The sequence below is a fragment of the Ornithorhynchus anatinus genome, chromosome X1 (assembly GCF_004115215.2).
Source record: "Ornithorhynchus anatinus isolate Pmale09 chromosome X1, mOrnAna1.pri.v4, whole genome shotgun sequence".
NCBI lineage: Eukaryota > Metazoa > Chordata > Mammalia > Monotremata > Ornithorhynchidae > Ornithorhynchus > Ornithorhynchus anatinus.
In genome coordinates this window covers 85,677,265-85,696,503 of record NC_041749.1, presented here as the reverse complement: position 1 = coordinate 85,696,503, position 19,239 = coordinate 85,677,265, and the positions used below count along the sequence as shown (strand labels likewise).

Below are 19,239 nucleotides of genomic sequence, written 5' to 3'. Positions count from 1 at the left end.
CATGACTAAAATCCACCCTTTCCTCTCCAGCCAAACAGCTACCACATTAATCCAAGCATTTATCCTATCCCACCTTGATTACTGCATCAGCCTCCTCACTTGACCCCCCCATCTCCTGTCTCTCCCCACTCCAGTCCATCCTTCACTCTGCTGCCCAGCTCATTTTCATACAAAACCGTTCAGTTCATGCTTCCCCACTCCACAAGAACCTCCAGCAGTTGCCCATCCACCACTGCAACAAACAGAAAATCCTTCCCATCAGCTTTAAAGCACTCAATCACCCTGACCCCTCCTACCTTTTCTCCCTAATTTACTACAACCCAGCTCACACACTTTGCTCCTCTAATGCCAACCTATTCACTGCACATCAATCTCGTCTGTCTCACCACTGACCCCTCGCCCACGTTCCGCCTCCGGCCCGGCACTCCCTCCCTCTTCACATCCAACAGACAATAACCCTCCCCACCTTCAAAGCCTTACTAAAAACACATCTCCTCCAAGAGGCTTTCCCCGACTAAGCCCTTATTTCCTCTTCTCCCACTCCCTTTGGGTCACTCTCGCACTAGGATTTGCACCCCTTTATTCACCCTCTCTCAGACACACAGCACTGGTGTTCATATCCATAATTTATTTATATTCATGTCTGTCTCCCCCTCCATTTTCCTTGTGGGCAGGGGATGGGTCTACCAACTCTGTTAGATGATGTTCTTCCAAACGCTTAGTATAGTGCTCTGCACAGAGTAAGCGCTCAGTGAATATCATTGATTGATTGATCTCACTGGGGCTTCCACTAGTGAGGACAAGTTTTCCATCTGTTCAGTGTTGCAGCGAAAAGGGCCTTGTGCTTCTTCCATTCTCCCACCCAGCACGCAGCCACTGGAGATGCTTCGAGCCTTCTGACCCCCTGGCCTTCATGAGGACATCTGGGCTAGTGGTGGAGTGGCAGGCTAGAAGTGCAGCTATATTTGCTATTTTGAGCCCTGGAGACAGGGAGCCAGGAAACTTTAGTTCTAGTGCCAGTTCTGCTGCTGGCCTGCAGTGGGACCTCGGGCAAGTCACTTTACTGCCCTGAGCCTCAGTTTCCTCATCTGTAAAATGGGAATGCTACCAGCTCTCCCTACAGTTCAGACTGTGAAGGGACAGGGACTGTGTCTGATCTGATGGTATTGTATCTACTCTAGCACTTAGCACGGTGCTTTGGTACATGGTAAATGCTTAATACCATCATCATTATTATTACCACAGATACATTCTACCAACTCAGTGATAGCATACTCTCCCAAGCTCTTAGTACAGTGCCTGGCACACAGTAAGCGCTCAAATATGATTGATTGAAGCACTGTTGGGCTTCAGGAGTCTCTCATGGGCCCTTCAAACTGAAGTAGGTCTGGGGTGTGGGGCCTCCCCAAACTTCAAGGAGGTCTAGGGTCCCTTGGGACCACCCTGAGTTTGCCCCATTTCGCAGGGCTCTGAGAGTCTTACTCCTGCCCATGGGTTTCAAAACGGCCAGGAATCCTCCCGGAACCAAGAAAAATTCTGTTTGGAGATGCCAGACTCGGGCTAACTCCGCAATGATCCTCCAGGTGTCCAGGGCCAGCTCGAACCCAAATCCATCCCAATACTTCCCGAAACTGAGGACTGTGGGCCTGGGCGCTTCCTGGTCGGGTGCTGATTGAGCGATTCCCCCCCGGTGTGTGATTTCAGGGCTTCTTGTGGCCTCTTGCAGGCCTAAAAATTGAGGGACGCTTTCCCTTCCCTCCCACAGTGTGACCCAGTGGAAAAAGCATGGGGCTGGGAGTCAGGAAATCAGGGTTCTAATCCCAGGTCCACTTCTGGCCCGCTGTGTGAGCAACCTCAGACAAGTTGCTTAACCTTTCTGAGCCTGTAAAGCGGGGATAGGATACCTGCTCTCCCTTATTAGATGGTGAGCTCCAAGTGGGACAGGGACTGTGTCTGATCTCAAAACTCTGTATCTACCCCAGGGCTTACCACTGTGCTTGGCACATAAGAGTTTAATAAATACTCCAATTAATCTCTCTGGATATTGTTTCACATTAGGGACCACTGACCGAGTGATAGTGGGTTTGAGAAACAGACTTGTCAGCAGTGTTAGCTGTACACAACTCTGGGTTTCACATGAAGAAGGTTTCTCGGTTACTCCAGTAAAAAGGAAACATCAGAAATAGCTGAAGCAGCTCCTCTGTTACACGCGGGTTCTCAAGCTCTCAGGACTGAGTGTCTGGGCTGGGCTGGCTGGTTTCCCTCATTCGGGGAGTGAAAACCTACTATTTAATTGGCTTTCTTTTTTCTCCTTCACCAGGGCCTTCTGTGCAACCTCTGAGCTACGTTGGGGTAATTTACTCAAAGTGAAATAAATCCCCTACCTGGAAGCTCAGGGCTTGGGAGTCAGAGGATCTGGATCCTAATCCCAGCTGCGCCACTTTCCTGCTGTGTGACCTTGGGCCATTTCGCTTCTCTGTGCCTCAGTTCCCCTCAACTATTAAATGGGGATTCCATACCTGTTCTACCTCCTACTTGGGCTACAAGCCCCATGTGGGATGGGGACTGTGTCCAACCTGATAAACTTGTATCAATTCCAGGGCTTAGAATTGTGCTTAATAAATATGATAATAATAATAATACTTAACCCTGTACTTCCAGCATCCTGTAAGAGTTTTTTTTGTTCCGTTTTGGTTTTTTAATGGTATGCCTTAAAACACTATGTTCCAGGTGATCACTTACTGTGTTCCAGGCACTGTATTAAGCCCTGGGGTAGAGACAAGATAATCAGGTTGGCTACAGTCCATGCCCCACATGGGGTTCAAGGCCCTCAAGCAGAAACTCCTCACCATTGGTTTCAAGGCTCTCCAACAGCTCTGTCCATTTTACATATTGGCTACCTTCACCTGCCGAGCCCCCTGGCTGTATATGTAACATGGTCAAGTGAGTGGCTTTGGGGACCCAGAAGTGAGATATCATCCTAAGCCAGCCAGACCCTAAACAAGAACACTCTCTCAAGCAAAGTCGGCATTAGGCTTTGTAGGTGGAGAGAGAGGGTAGGCTGGAAAGAGAGGGTAGGCCGGAGGACAGCCTTGGTAACAGAGGGTCTGGTTGGCAAGTCAACCAGCACCAAGCTGACCCAGTTGGGTTCTGGAGGGATTGGACAACTTCCTGGTCTCCTACAGCTCTCTACCCTATTTAGGGGTTTGCTGGGAATCACCTAGGCACAGTTGGACCCCAGGTTGCTGAGACTACAAAAAATACCTGTAACTATAATAACATTTTCCCCTCTTGTTCTCATTTGCATATACGCTGCTTGTGTCTGCTCAATTTCCCCCATTAGATCATAAGCCTCTTGAGGGCAGGGATTGTGTATTTTACTTCTATTGTACTCTCCCAAGCACTTAGTAATAATAATTAGGTATTTGTTAAGCGCTTACTATGTGCCAGGAACTGGCACTGGGGTGTTCTAAGCACTGGGGTGGATACAAGCAAATCGGGTTGGACACAGTCCCTGTCCCGTGTGGGGCTCACAATCTCAATTCCCAATTTTACAGATGAGGTAACTGAGGCCCAGAGAAGAAGTAACTCGCCCAAGGCCACACAGCAGACAAGCAGCGGGGCCAGTATTAGAATCCACGACTTTCCAACTCCCAGGCCCATGCTCTATCCACTAGGCCAAATCAGGGCTAGTGGTGTATGATGCCACTACCCTGTTACACTTACACAGACCAAATACTATGAGGGATCACTGAACTTCAGCCTTGCCTCCCAGGGAATGATGGCTAAAAGTTTTCTACTGAAAAACTCAGCTAGGAGGGGCATGACCACTTCTTTCCCACCAGTGACAGACTACCACTCTCCCCATCTTCAAAGTCCTACTAAGGTCATCTCTTTCCCAGGAAGCCTTCCCTGATTAACCTCTCATTTCCCCATCTTGTTCGCCCTCCTTCTGCATTGCCTCTGCACTTGGGTCTGTACCCCTCAAGCACTTTTTTTTTTTTTAACTCACCCAATCCCCAGCCCCACAGCACACTGGATGCCCTGGTTTTACTCCTTTGTTTTCCTGAGGTCCCAGACTCCTCTTTCCCAGACTCCTTCTTCCCTTCCCTTCACCCAATCCCCAGCCCCACAGCACTCACGTTCATATGCATATATTCTGCCGCTTCCCCTATCCGCAGTTTCTACCAACTCTATCGCACTGTGCTCTCCCCAGCACTTAGGACAGGGCTCTGGACAAAGGAAGCACTCATTAGATACCACTTATCAACTAACAGTGGGGGCCACAGAGGGAATTCCCCCCATCGAAGCCCCAAGCTCCCCGACCCAAAATCCTGAAGCCTGAGGTGCAGCTTTCTAGCTCACATGTTCCTCACTTGATGAGCACACTTTGGAAAGCCCCTCTCTAAATACCAAAGTGACGAAATGCTTACTTCCTGGAGGGGAGGCACAGGGTCCCCAGAGATTCGCTGGTGAGGCCAGTTTAGGTAGGCTGCCTGTGAGGAGTAGGTGTGATTCATTTGGAACACTTTCCTTTCTGAGAACCCGTGCAGATCAGCTTGTGTTTTGGAAGAGCCGGATCACCAGTTTTGTCGTTCACACCTTGCAGCGTTTCAAACAAGCTGGACCTTGACTCCGAAAAGTCTTAATCGCCAAAGTCAATAAAATCATTGGCCACTCCAGCTGCTTTTCCCCTTTCTCTTCATTTCTCACGGACCTCCCCCAGGCTCTTTCCTTAAAGTCTTCTGGGTGCCCTAGTTTTACTCCTTTGTTTCCCTGAGGTCCCAGACTCCTTCTTCCCTGCACAAAGCTAACTTCTCTCCTGATATTTTGGTTGCCCAATCGCCCCTCTCTCACGCGCAGGCAGGAACTGACTCCAAGAGAGCCCCTTGAGCAAAAGGGCAAGATTCTCATTACCTACCACCTCCCTCCTGCACAAGTCACCCCACCTCCCAGGGCCTTTGCTCATGGCCTCCTCTTCCTGGCAATTATTTTAATATTATTTTTAGTGGTATTTGTTAAACGCTTACCAAGAGTCAGGCACTGTGCTATGCGCCTCCCCCTCCTCCCCCTCCCCCATCTCTCACCCCCAATGATCTGGCCACCTATTTCCTCACGAAAATCAACACGATCAGGTCTGAGCTCCCCAAAGTCACCCCTCCGCCTCTCCCCTCCCCCCCACCAACCCCCTCCCCTACTTTCCCATCCTTCCCTGCAGTATCCTCAGAGGAGATCTCCTCCCTCCTCGCAAGTGCCACCCCCTCCACCTGCGCCTCGGACCCCATTCCCTCTCACCTTCTTAAAACCATCGCCCCTGCCCTCCTACCTTCCTTAACTTCTATTTTTAACCACTCAATCTCCAAGGGCTCCTTCCCCTCTGCCTTCAAACACGCCCACGTCTCCCCCATCCTAAAAAAACCCGCTCTTGACCCCACTTCCCCCTCCAGTTATCGCCCTATCTCCCTACTACCCTTCCTTTCCAAAATCCTAGAACGAGTCATCTACAATCGATGCTTAGAATTCCTTAACTCCCATTCTCTCCTAGACCCCCTCCGATCTGGCTTCCGTCCCCTCCACTCTACCGAGACTGCTCTCTCTAAGGTCACCCGTGACCTCCTTCTTGCCAAATCCAATGGCTCCTACTCCATTCTGATCCTCCTTGACCTCTCTGCTGCCTTTGACACTGTCGACCATCCCCTCCTCCTCCATACCTTATCTCACCTTGGCTTCACGGACTCTGTCCTCTCCCGGTTCTCCTCTTACCTCTCTGGCCGGTCATTCTCGGTCTCCTTCGCTGGAGCCTCCTCCCCCTCCCATCCTTTAACTGTTGGAGTTCCTCAAGGGTCAGTTCTTGGCCCTCTTCTGTTCTCCATTTACACTCACTCCCTCGGTGAACTCATTCGCTCTCACGGCTTTGACTACCATCTCTACGCAGAGGACACGCAGATCTACATCTCCGCCCCTGTCCTCTCCCCCTCCCTTCGGGCTCGCATCTCCTCCTGCCTCCAGGATGTCTCCACCTGGATGTCGGCCCGCCACCTAAAACTCAACATGAGCAAGACTGAGCTCCTCATCTTCCCTCCCAAACCCGGTCCTCTCCCAGACTTCTCTATCACCGTGGATGGCACGACCATCCTTCCTGTCTCTCAGGCCCGCGATCTCGGTGTCATCCTTGACTCGTCTCTCTCGTTCACCCCACGCATCCTATCCGTTACCGAGACCTGCTGGTTTCACCTCTACAATATCGCCAAGATCCGCCCTTTCCTCTCCACCCAAACGGCTACCTTATTATTACGGGCTCTCGTTATATCCCGGCTAGACTACTGCGTCAGCCTTCTCTCTGACCTCCCTTCCTCCTCTCTCGCCCCGCTCCAGTCTATTCTTCACTCCGCTGCCCGGCTCATCTTCCTGCAGAAACGATCTGGGCATGTCACTCCCCTTCTTAAACAACTCCAGTGGTTGCCTATCGACCTCCGCTCCAAACAAAAACTCCTCACTCTAGGCTTCAAGGCTCTCCATCACCTTGCCCCTTCCTACCTCTCCTCCCTTCTCTCTTTCTACCGCCCACCCCGCACGCTCCGCTCCTCTGCCGCCCACCTCCTCACCGTCCCTCGGTCTCGCCTATCCCGCCGTCGACCCCTGGGTCACGTCCTCCCGCGGTCCTGGAACGCCCTCCCTCCTCACCTCCGCCAAACTGATTCTCTTTCCCTCTTCAAAACCCTACTTAAAACTCACCTCCTCCAAGAGGCCTTCCCAGACTGAGCGCTTCTCCCTCTACTCCCTCTGCCATCCCCCCTTTACCTCTCCGCAGCTAAACCCTCATTTTCCCCTTTTCCCTCTGCTCCTCCACCTCTCCCTTCCCATCCCCACAGCACTGTACTCGTCCGCTCAACTGTATATATTTTCGTTACCCTATTTATTTTGTTAATGAATTGTACATCGCCTTGATTCTATTTAGTTGCCATTGTTTTTACGAGATGTTCTTCCCCTTGACTCTGTTTATTGCCATTGTTCTCGTCTGTCCGTCTCTCCCGATTAGACTGTAAGCCCATCAAACGGCAGGGACTGTCTCTATCTGTTGCCGACTTGTTCATCCCAAGCGCTTAGTACAGTGCTCTGCACATAGTAAGCACTCAATAAATACTATTGAATGAATGAATGAATGAATGAATGGATACAAGCAAATCGGGTTGGACACCGTCCCTGCCCCATGTGGGCCTCACACTCTCAATCCCCATTTTACAGATGATGTAACTGAGGTACAGAAAAGTGAAGTGACTTGCCCAAGGTCACGCAGCAGACAAGCAGTGAAGCCAGGGAAAAACATCAAGGTCCAGGCAGGCCAGGGCAATGGGAGCCAGGTACCTAGGGGAACCGGAATGTGGGAGAGGTGAGGCTGGGGAGACTAGAACTGAAGAACCCAGAGCATAGGAGAGGCAGGAGCTGGGGTAGACAGAGGCTCAAGAGAGATACGGCGTGGAGGAGAAAGGATCCAGAGAAGACCAGGTCAAAGGACACATGGAAACTGGGCAGGGGAGAGCTGGGTGAGAGAAGGAGGTGGGACTATAGGGAAGTGGAGGGGGCCAGGTGGCTAATGAACTCTTCATTAGCCCCCTCCCACCCCACAAGCCGGCAGCTTGTCCCCATGCTAAAAAGGAAAAAATCAGCAGGCCACACATACGCCTACGGCAGCACTGCCGTTACTACCTCTACCAAGAAGCACCATGGCCTAGAGGAAAGAGCCGGGCCTGAGTCAGAGGACCTGGTTTCTAATCCCAGCTCTGCCACTGGTCTGCTGTGTGACCCTGGGCAAGCCACTTCACTTCTCTGTGCCTCATTCCTCATCTGTAAAATGGGGATTCCCTTCTGACCAGACTGGGAGCCCCATCCGGGCAAGGGACTGTGCCCAACCTGATTATCTACCCCAGTACTTAACAAATGCCAAAACCACTACCATTATCACTGATGAGAGATTTAGTCTCCTCAAAGGCACAAGAAACTTTTGGGGTTTGGCAAACCGGTCGTTTAGCCAGCAGCTACAATGAGGAGAAAATTCCTATCAACTAATCCCCTTTATAGGGGATTAGTGAGGTCTCTCTGTGTTACTGTGGACTCATAGCCCACTAGGTTCCTTATATTTTTGGCAGAGACTCTAGTAATAATAATAATGATGATCATGGTATTTAAGTGCTTACTATTTACCAGGCACTCTACTAAGAGCTGGGGTGGATACAAGCTAATTGGGTTGGACACGGACCCTGTCCCAGGTGAGGCTCACAGTCTCAATCCCCATTTTACAGATGAGCTGAGGCACAGAGAAGTGAAGCGACTGGACCAAGGTCACACAGCAGACAAGAAGCAGAGCCAGGATCAGAACCCACGACCTTCTGACTCCCAGGCCCAAGCTCTATCCACTAGACCGCGCTGCTTGTTTGGCTCTATAGAAGCAATGAACATTTGTTAGAGTAGGTACACCAAAACAGGCCCAAAAGAAATAAAGCAAATCTGAGAATAAACATACACTTCCCCATAACTTGTGCTTTTTTTTTTTTTAATTTATGACAATTTCCCCAAAATGTTGCTAAAACTCAGCTGAATCCCATGAGGTAGGCTGGAATCCAGCTAGTCTTCAGTTTCAGGGGCAGAGGCCCGAGAGCCTAAGCCCCTCTCCTCATGGGCTTTCTTCTCCCCCCGTTCCCCTCACCCGCCCCCTGCTCCAATTCTTCCCTCTGATTTGGCTTAACTTTGGCTGATATTATTATTATTGCATTTGTTTAGCTCTTACTATGGGTCAAGCACTGCTCTAAGAGCTGGGGCATATACAACCTAATCAGGTTGGGCACAGCCTCTGTCCCCCATGGGGCTCAGAGTCTAAGTAGGAGGGAGTAGGATTGAATTCCCATTTTGCAGTTGAGGAAACTGAGGCGCAGAGAAGGTGACTTGCCCAAGTAGGCAAGTGGCAGAGCCAGGATTACAATCAATCAATGGTAACTATTTAGAGCTTACAGTATGCAGAACACTATACTAAGTACTTGGGAGAGTGCAATACAGCAGAGTGGGTGGACACGTTCCCTGCCCACAAAGAGTTTACGGTCTAGAGGGCGAGAAAGACAATATAAACTATAAATACATACACGAGGGCTGTGGGGCTGAGGGGAGGGCAAATATCAAGTACTAAAAGGGTACAGATCCAAGAACCCAGTTCTGCTGCTTCCCAAGCCCATGCTCTTTCCAGTAGGCCATGCTGCCTCCATTCCTCATTGATAGGAATGTTAGGCGAATTGCCTTGTCCAGCAGGGTTGTGAAATGGGCTGCTTCTAGAAGCAGGGAGGACTGTGGTTAAGATTGTTTTTGAACTATTCTGATATCCTCAGCCCTGGGGATCAGCCTAGATCGATCCCAATTCAGGTCCAAAGGGATTCATCCACAAGTGGTATCGGGCTCCACAAAGAAGCACAGGAAGCCAAAATTCATTTGGATTCTTAGCGTCCCAATTTTGGCTTGGCCCCAGACATGTGCCCTTCCCTGGAAAACCCAGCAATTTTTTTTTAATGGTATTTGTTAAGCGCTTCCTGTGTGCTAAGCACTGTACTAAGCACTGGGGTGGATGCAAGTTAATCAGATCGGATACAGTCCCTGTCCCATGTAAGGCTGGCTAACGGTCTTCATCCCCATTTTACAGATGAGGTAACCGCGGCCCAGAGAAGTGACTTCCCCAAGGTCACACAGCAGACAAGGGGCAGAGCCGGCATTAACACCCAGGTCCTTCTGATGCCCAGGCCCATGCTCTAGCCACTAGGCCACGCTGCTTCTGCATCATAACCAAGGAAGGCCAGCAGCACACAGTTCTGCTGAGAATCCTGTTGCCACTGGGTTGAATGGACCAGGGGACTGACCAAGGTATGGCACGGGGCACGGCCTTATGTACTTAAGTTCAGGAAAAGTCCCCACCAAAAGGAAGCTTGGCTTTGGAAAGAAAACAGTATTTCTCAATACAGAAATGAAAGCCAGAAGCTCTCTAGAGGCACAATTATGCAACTGGAAAAGGGATTTGGTAGAAACTGTGACCCAAAATAGAGTGATCTTGGAATTTCCCATGAGAATTATGACTGCACCAATCAAAAATGACCAGCCAACCAGTTCCTTGGATCCTTCACAAAAAGTCTCTCCCCTCAAACTCTCTCCTTCCGAGACCTGCAGTCACCAAAGAACCATGAAGGGAAAAAAAAAAAATCAAGGAGTCAGGTTGAATCCTAGACATAATTTAGTTGTTTTTCTGGTCCTAGTCTCCTCTCGTCTCATCTCCACTCCATACCTCTCCAGCTCCAGGGTAGTTACTTCCCTGAGTTGGAGAAAGCATTTAAAATTGAAACCCCATTAGCATAAGGACCATGCCCAGAAGAGATGTCAAAAATGCTCCGGGCTAGTTTAAGGCCGGGGTGGGGTCTGGGCAACAGAAACCCTTCCAAGTCCAAGTTCATCCCTCCCACCTTCACTGGAGTCTGAGGACCTGTATGTTCACTCAAGCCAACCAGGGGCTGTGGATCAGGGAAGAGTGAGGAAATTCTGTCAAATTGGCCACAGCAGGCCTCCTAGAAGGCCTCGAACTGGGCAGAGGTTTCAGGTAGACAGTGGTGCTGAGCAATTTCCCAGTTGGCCCAAAAATTAAAGTGGCCCAGTCTCTTGGTAAAATTGGTTAGTGGCAGGGAGCGGAGCAAGCCCATGACCTAAGGTCTCGATCAGCAGAACTTTCCAGCCCCTACGTCGGGAGACGGCGTGGCCTAGTGGATAGAGCATGGGCCTGGGAGTCATGGCCTGGGTTCTAATCTCGGCTCCACCACTTGTCCACTGTGTGACCTCGGGCAAGTCACTTGGCTTCTCTGTGCCTCAGTCCCCTCATCTGTAAAATGGGGATTAAGATTGTGAGCCCCATGTGGAACAGGGACTGTGTTCAACCCGATTTGCTTGTATCCACCCCAGCGCTTAGTACAGTGTCTGGCACATAGTAAGCGCTTAACAAATACCATCATCATCATCATTATTATTATTAAAAGCTCGCCCGGCTGACCTCCAGCCTCAGAGTTACCCCACGTGGCTGAGAGAGACAGGACTCAGATGAGCTCCGGATGGAGTGATTAGGCTCGGAGATTTTGTTCATTTAAACTGTGACTATGTGGTGTTGCCTATCTGAACCCCGATACTGGGTATCTGGACATCATATAAAACACCTCGGAGCTGGGCTATGAAATACCACAGCATAGCACGAACGCTCTGGAAGGCTTCGTGACTGCCTGACAAATAGTCAGGAGGTTGCTTTGTGCCCAGGGCCACAACCGAACCAGCCGCATAACGTGGCTAAACAATTCCAGGGTGGATGGACACACCGGTGACAGCCCGGGTTCAAGAGGCATTTCATCAGGCTCTCACGTCCCATGGTGCGGTCACTGCAGTGATGTCCACCGGAACGTGCTTTCTCTGCCATCTACCACATTTACGGGCCCAGAATTTTCTGGCACAGTCAAGGTACGGTTAGTTGTTGATGTTTCTAAATTTCCTCATTACCAAGCTTTGGGATTAGGGTTTGCCACTCAGCCAGGCAGAAGGATAGTGAGAAATCCCCAAAAGATCAGGGAGAACTGTCTGCAGATCTGAGGGTGGTGTCATAAAGTTGATGTGAATCTCAAAGTCCCGCTAGAGAAGCAGTGAGGCCTAGTAGAAAGCACACAGGCCTGGGAGTTAGAATTAGAGGCCCTAGGTTCTAGTCCTGGCTCTGTCGCTTGTCTGCTGTGTGGACTTGGGCAAGTCACTTCACCGAGCCTCAGTTTCCTCCTCTCTAAAATTGGGGATTAAGACTATGAGCCCTATGTGGGACAGGGACTATGTCCAACCCGATTACCTACCCCAGAGCCTAGTACAGTGCCTGGCACACAGTAAGAGCTTAAATACAATAATAATAAAAAAAAGACTGTAAGCTCGTTGTGGGCAGGGAACGTGTCTATCACCTCTGTTATATGGTACTCTCCCAAGTGCTTAGTACAGTGCTCTGCACACAGTAAGTGCTCAATAACTACGATTGATCAATCTGCTCCCACTGGCATTCTAGCTGGTCATCCGACCAGTTTTGCCTCACTAAGGCAGAAATGTGAGGTCCTTTGATGTCCCAGAAATTGTTCACCTCCCAGGAACCCCACAGAGGGAAAGTCAGGAATCAAAATAGATCCCGACTCAGAACACGGTTTAACTCTGGGTGCCCGGCTTTACTCTTTCACTGGTTTCTTACTGAAGATTTTAGCCCCTCTCGGAGGGACCGAAGCAGAGTGGTAGGGGCCAAACCTACGTGAAGACACCCGACTCCAACTGACCCCATTGCTGGCTCACTGAGACACCTTGAGCTGGTTTCACACCCTCTCTGGTCCCCAGTATATCCCTCTGTGAAACGGGGAAAATAACACAGACCACCCCACGGAGTGATGCGTTAATGGCATGTGGGGCCCTGGGAAATCCTCCGGGTTTTGTCTCCTATTGACCACGGGCCGATTCCCTCTTGAGAAACTTCTGCTCTCTCGCTTCTATCCCTTTGCCTAACTCTAGCAATCGGCTGCATGCCCCTCCACCCCCCCCCCCCCCCAGCCCCAACTCTCCCAGCCCTGCCCTCCGCATGCAGGAAGGAGAGGGTGAAAGTGACCTCCAATTGTACGGTCCCTGTTTTCCTGTGCCCTCAGATAGTTACTCACAATCCAGAATCACTCGTGCTGCCCTGTAGAGCTCCAGTCGGTGCAGCAGGTCCAACAGCTGCTGCACTGTAGCCAGCCGCATGCCCCACCACCAGAGAAGCTCCCTGGTGATGCTGAACCCGTGGATTCTCTCCATGGATTTGATTTTCCTTAGCTGGGTCTGGTCGGTCATCACATAAGACGCTAAAAACAAACAGCACGCGCTCTGTTAAAAAAGGCGGAGAGCCGAAAACCGGCCGTCCAGTGGTTGTTCGCTGGCCCTTAGCTCCCGAGAGTTTCAGTCCGGCTCCCTGCCGCGCCTTCACCCCAAGAGCCTCGGGACTGGAGGTGGGGTGGGCAGTCTGACCTGGGAGGTTCACTCCTAATGGCAATGATTCCAGGGGGGTGGGGCAGGGAAGGCTAGGGTCAACAGACACCTAGTTTCAGGGATACAACTGGTTGCCAATGCTACCGTTGGGAGAATTCCAAGGGGCTGATTTGGTCTGGAGCACTCCCAAGCGAATGGCCCAGAAATAAAAAATCCCACCCTCCTTTCCCTCCCTCTCACACCCAGATGGGCAGACCAACCCAGTTTCTTTGTCGTCCTCTAAACCGAGATCGGCCCAGATCTCTGGATGCCAAATGATGCAGACGCCGAGGGGAGGCCGGCACGCACGGCCGGTTCCCAATCGGAACCCAGTGGGTTCAGGTAAATTTGGAGCTTCCTTAGTACGGTTGGTGTGTGTTGGCAGGGGAGAGGGGAGGGAGGAACGTGGAGGGGCAAAAGCAACTGTGCGCTCTTCCGTTCGCTCTACCTAGCTTTCTGTTGGGTCATGACTTCTGAGAAAACTCCCAGCCACAATCACAAGAGGAGAGGCTGGAAAAAAATCTAGCAGCCCTGAAAGCAGCCATTTACACACTCTCCCCATCTTCAAACCCCTACTAAAAAAAAAAAATCACACCTCTTCCAGGAAGCCTTCCCTGACTAACCTCTCATATCCCCACCCTGTTCACCCTCCCTCTAGGCTGCCTTTGCACTTGAGTCTCTACCCACCTTCACAGCACTTACATATTACCTTTCTACTAGGTAGCTTTCCCTGCCTGTAGTTGATTTTAATGTCTTTCTCCCCCCACTAGATTGTGAGCTCCTTGACGGCAAGAACCATCCCAACCTACTCTATAGTACTCTTCCAAGCCCTTAGTATATCCCTCTGCCCTCAAAAAAATACCACTGATGGAGAGATGATTTGTATCAGGTGAAGAGTGATTTCATTCCTTCAATCAACCAGTAAAATTCAATATATGCAGTGCACTGAGGGGGGAGTATTTTAAGAGACATGATTTCTGCCCTCAAGAGATTTACTATCTATATCATCTGGGGCATATAAAATGTTTTGGGGGGCTGGTAACTGTTGTTTGCACCACTGAAACAGCATGGAGTCATTAGCTATAAAACTTGGAACTGGTTTGGAGGCCTCACTCTGTTTCTTGACATTCTCTTCTTACAGTTGTGGTCAGAGGTTCAGCCTCTTCCCTTAGTTGTCAGGGATCAGGCATGGGAAATTGCTGCTACTCATCTCTAAGATCTTCTACTGCCCCAAAACCTTTGCTCCACTGACCCTAACGCACTCTCCTCGGTACTTTTTGAGGACCAAAAAAATCAATCGTATTTATTAAGCGCCTGTATGCAGAGCACTGTACTGCATGTTTGGGAGAGTACAATGGAATTAGAAGACACCATCCCTACCCTCAAGGAGCGTACAGTATAGCAAGAGAGACAGACACTAAAAGAAATTACAGGGTAGAAGGAACTAATAGAGTGTAAAGATGTGTACCTAAGTGCTACTGGGGGTTGTGAGGACTTAAGTGACTAGAGAGTACAAAAGTGTTACTGTGAGGAAGTGGGATATATAATAATAATGATATTTGTTAAGCGCTTACTATGTGCCAGGCACTGTATAAAGTGCTGGGGTGGATACACTCCCTGTCCCATATGGGGCTCACGGTCTCAATCCCCATTTTACAGATGAGGTAAGTGAAGCACAGAGAACTGAAGTGACTTGCCCAAGGTCACATAGCAGACAAGTAGTGGAGTCAGGATTAGAGCCCATGACCTTCTGACTCCCAGGCCCTTGCTCTATCCACCGTGCCATGCTGCTTCTCTATAAAATGGGGAGATTAAAAATCAATCAGGGAAGGCCTTCTGAAGGAGATGTGATTTCAGAAGCACTTTGAAGATGGGGAGAGCTCACTGTGGGCAGAGAACCTGTCTACCAGCTCTTTTTTTATTGTCCTCTCCCAAGCACATGGTACAGTGCTCTGCACACAGTAAGCACTCAATAAATACCACTGATCGAGCATTTAGGAGCACAAGCAAGTGTGACGAGTGCAGAGGAGGGGCGGAAGTGAGATGTCTTGTCTCACATAGCCCTGCCTGGATTCATGTTGAACGATTTCTCTGGGCAAATGAGTGTGTGGTGTCTGGAGGTTTCATAACTGTGTTTGGATGGGTTGAATTCCTCTACTCTCTCTCCCCCGCAAGTAAAGAGCCTCACCTGTTAGACCCTGTAAACTTGCAAGAAAGCAGTGTGGCCTAGTGGAAAGAGCACAGGCCTGGAAGTCTGGGGGACCTGGGTTCTACTCCTGACTCTGCCATTTGCCTGCTGTGGGACCTTGGGCAAGGCCCTTCGCTTCTCTGTGCCCATTTCCTCACCTGTAAAATGGGGATTCAATACCTGTCCTCCCTCCTATTTAATCTGAGTCCCTGGTGAGTAAGGGACCGTGTCCAACCTGATTACCTTCTACGTCAGCACTTAGTACATAATAAGCACTTAGAAAATTATTACTAAGGTGGCAATGTTCTTCCAAAAAACCACAGGGCTGAATGGGACTAACAATGACCAAGGTCATTGTGGGTGGGGAATGTGTCTGTTTATTGTTACATCGTACTCTCCCAAGCACTTAGAATACTCTGCACATAGGAAGCACTCAATAAATACCACTGAATGAACAGCCCTTCCATCAGCCTCCCTTCCCCCTCCTGCCCTTCCACCTAAACTCTCTGTGCTATAAGGGCATCAATCCCATTTTCAGAGACCTCCAAGGAAAGACATCCTAAAGTTTCCCCTGGTCACCCAGGCTTTTTAATTGGGAAGTTCTCTCTCATATCCAACCTAAATCCCTCTTGTTGCAGTATAAGCACTTTTCCTCTTACCCTGACTTTGGTGGAGATGAATAGCAGTTGGTCAACACCCCCTACACATGGACCTGTCTTAGATCCCATAATCCTGCTTTGGTAAAAAATCACAACTTTAGTGTACACTGTACTTTTTTTATTCTCAGAATGCTTTCCCATCGGCTTTTGGGAGGAGCTTTCAGGAGCTTTCCTAGAGTGCTCTCTCAAGAGCTTTTAAGAGGAGGATGGATGATTACCCCAATTTCCAGTTGGGGAAGCTGAGGCCCAGAAAGGTTAAGTCATTTGCCCAAGGTCACCCAGCCGATCGCCGGCAGAGGCCGAAATAGCACCCGTGTCTTCCGACCCCTAACCCCCTGCCTTTTCCCCGGCTGCCTCTCTAAATACATCTAGCGAGCCCTTCCTTTAAGTTAAAGGATTTGGTTGTGGGAATCCGGGTGGAGTCCGGGTGGAGCCTGGGCTTTCCCCCAATTTGCTTCCTGGTGTGCATTTTCCTGCAAAAGCCTGAATTCAGTTCCTGGACTGGGCAATCACCTTGAAGGCCTGGTTGCTGAGCTGGGTAAAACTGACAGGAGGAAAGAACATCATCTTCATCCATGAGGAATCCCTACTTCTCTGGCTTTCCCCATTGCTTTGAGGACTAGAGCTTGTAACTGCCTCCATTGCCTGGATATTCCAATAGGAAATGAAGCATTCCCAGATCCATTTACTACCCCCAGCCCAGATCATACCATCCCTCAGGTCAGCTGTTAGTAATTAATCAGTGGTTCAACTTATTGTGGGCAGGGAACATCTCTGCTACCTCTGCTGGATCGTACTCTCCCAGGTGCTTAGTACAGTGCTCAACTCACGGTAAGCACTCAATAAATAACACTGATTTGGTATTTGGAGTAATTACTTATCCACTTCACCCTTTTTATCTCATTCTTTTCTTAAGCTACTGTGTATTGTGTGTTCGCCCCAACTGACTAAGCCAGAATTGGCCCAGGCACTTTGAGCATCCAATAAATACCACTGATTGATCGATTCCATGCCAGGGTCAGAAAAATAAAGGTTAAAAATAACCTCTTCCACTTAGCAAGAGGGGGCTACAAGCAAGGCATATTGGCCTAGTGGAAAGAGCATGGGCCTGGAAGTCAGAGGTCCTTTGTTCTTCAATCACATTTGAGTGGTTACTGTGTGCAGAGCGCTGTACTAAGCGTTCGGGGGAGTACAACGATAGACATATTCCTTACCCACAGTGAGTTTAGTCAAGAGGGATTTTAATCCCAGCTCTGTCACTTGTCTGCTGAGGGAACTGGGGCAAATTGACTCACTTCTCTGTGCCTCAGTTACCTCATCTGTAAAATGGGGATTAAGACTGTGAGCCCCATGTGGATCAGGGACTGTGTTCAATCTGATGATCTTGTATCTACCCTAGCCCTAGTACAGTGCTCTGCATACAGTACATACTCAATAAATACCACTGACTGATTAACAAATGACAAAGTGGGACGGGGCGGGGCGAGGTGGGAATAAGGATCCTCTCCTTCCCTGGGTTCCAACATTCCTGGGTATGGAGCATAAAGAAAAGTCTATATTAAGACTTCTAGCGCACCTGGTTTCTACTAATTCCGGCTCTACCACTCACCTGCTGTGTGACTTCGGGCAAGTCACTTCGCTTCTCTGTGCCTCAGTGCCTGCATCTGTAAAATGGGGATTCGATACCTGTTCTCCTCCCCCCTTAGAGTGAAAAGCCTCTTGTGGGACGGGGTCTGTGTCCAACCTGATTATCTCATATCTACCCCGGCGCTTAGTATTATGCCCAGCACATAGGAAGGACTTAACAAATACTACGTTTGTTACGTAAAGTAAAGAGTAAGCAGTGTGGCTCAGTGGAAAGAGCACGGGCTTTGGAGTCAGAGGTCATGGGTTCGAACCCCGGCTCTACCACTTGTCAGCTGTGTGACTTTGGGCAAGTCACTTAACTTCTCGGTGCCTCAGTTACCTCATCTGTAAAATGGGGATTAAGACTGTGAGCCCCACGTGGGACAACCTGATTCCCCTGTGTCTACCCCAGCGCTTAGAACAGTGCTCGGCACATAGTAAGCGCTTAACAAATACCAACATTTTTTATTAATAAAAGTGGGCACCTTCAATTTGGCAGTCCTGGGTCACTGTGACTACCCACTTTGCCCACCCCTCAAACTGGTTCTGGTTGCAAGATCCTTGAACTCAGGGACCATGTTTAATGCTTCTGTATATTCCTCTAGGGCTTACAGTAGGCACTTGATATCTATTTTTGATCACGAGGATTATAATGCTAATTATTATAACTTCAGCACTTCCTACTTATCAAACACTGTTCCAAGCAGTAGGGTAGATACACAGTTATGGTTCGACACAGCACTTGTCCCCCCTGGGGCTCACGATCTAATAATTATAAAAATTGTGGCATTTGTTAAGTACGTACTATGGGGATGCTGTATTAAGGACTGGGGCAGATCGGCTAGTCGGCTCCCACGGGGGGCTCACGGTCTGTGTACGAGGGAGAACAGAATCCTCATTTTGCCGACGAGGGAACTGAGGCCCAGAAAAGTTAAACGACTCGTCCACGATCACCCAACAGCCAAGCGGCAGGGTCGCGATTACGAGCCAGGTCCTCGGACTCCCCAGCCCGTGCTCTTTCCATCAAGCCGACCGGCTTCGAAGGAGGAGGGGGTAGGATTTGCTCTCCACCTTACACCTGAGGCAACCGAGGCACAGAGCAGTGAAGGATCGACCAGCCGCCGAGCGGCAGGTTTGGGATCAGGACCCAGGCCTTAAGTGGGAGCCGTGAAGCTTTCCCCCGAGAAGAGATCGTCATTCCCTTCGATCCGGTTAATCCCACCTGCCAGCGCCCTGCTCCTTCCCCACCTCCCACCTGTCCTGACGTGCCCCTTCTCCTCCTCCCCCGCCTCTCACCAAACTCCATCCAGTCCCAGTCGTTCAGACTGTCCATCTTCTGGCAGAAATCCTCCAGCACCCAGGCGGGGATCTGGTGGATGTAGAGCGCCCGGCTGGGAGTCCGGGGAGGAGAGGGTGGTGGGGCCATGCCCTCCGAGTAGCTCGAGGGGGTGGAGGCGGCGTCCTCCTCCTTCTGGGCCATCCGCAGGCTTGGATTCCCCCAGCCCGATCGGTCCCGGAGCGATGAGGACTGGGCCGCTCTGTCTCCCTGGCAAGAGCGAGGGCCTGCGGCGGCCGCTTTACTTCGGAAGCCCCCAACTTCAGCCCCTCCGCTCAGCCGGATCTGACGGCCTCGACTTGAGGGACGGCAGTCGGACGGTGGAATTTCTTCAGGGGCCGGGACCTGCC

At 50.2% G+C, this 19,239-nt stretch overlaps 1 protein-coding gene across 1 annotated transcript in view; it reads right to left on the bottom strand.

The window, feature by feature from the left end:
• The window catches only part of IRAK2 (interleukin 1 receptor associated kinase 2), a 40,351-nt gene extending 21,112 nt beyond the window's left edge, over positions 1-19,239 (bottom strand). The window contains exons 1-2 of the mRNA XM_029049812.2: positions 18,850-19,239; positions 12,735-12,917 (exon numbers count right to left, since the gene is read on the bottom strand). Of these exons, the coding sequence (XP_028905645.1) occupies positions 12,735-12,917; positions 18,850-19,033 (367 nt within the window). The 5' untranslated portion in view covers positions 19,034-19,239. The remainder of the gene's footprint in view (positions 1-12,734; positions 12,918-18,849) is intronic.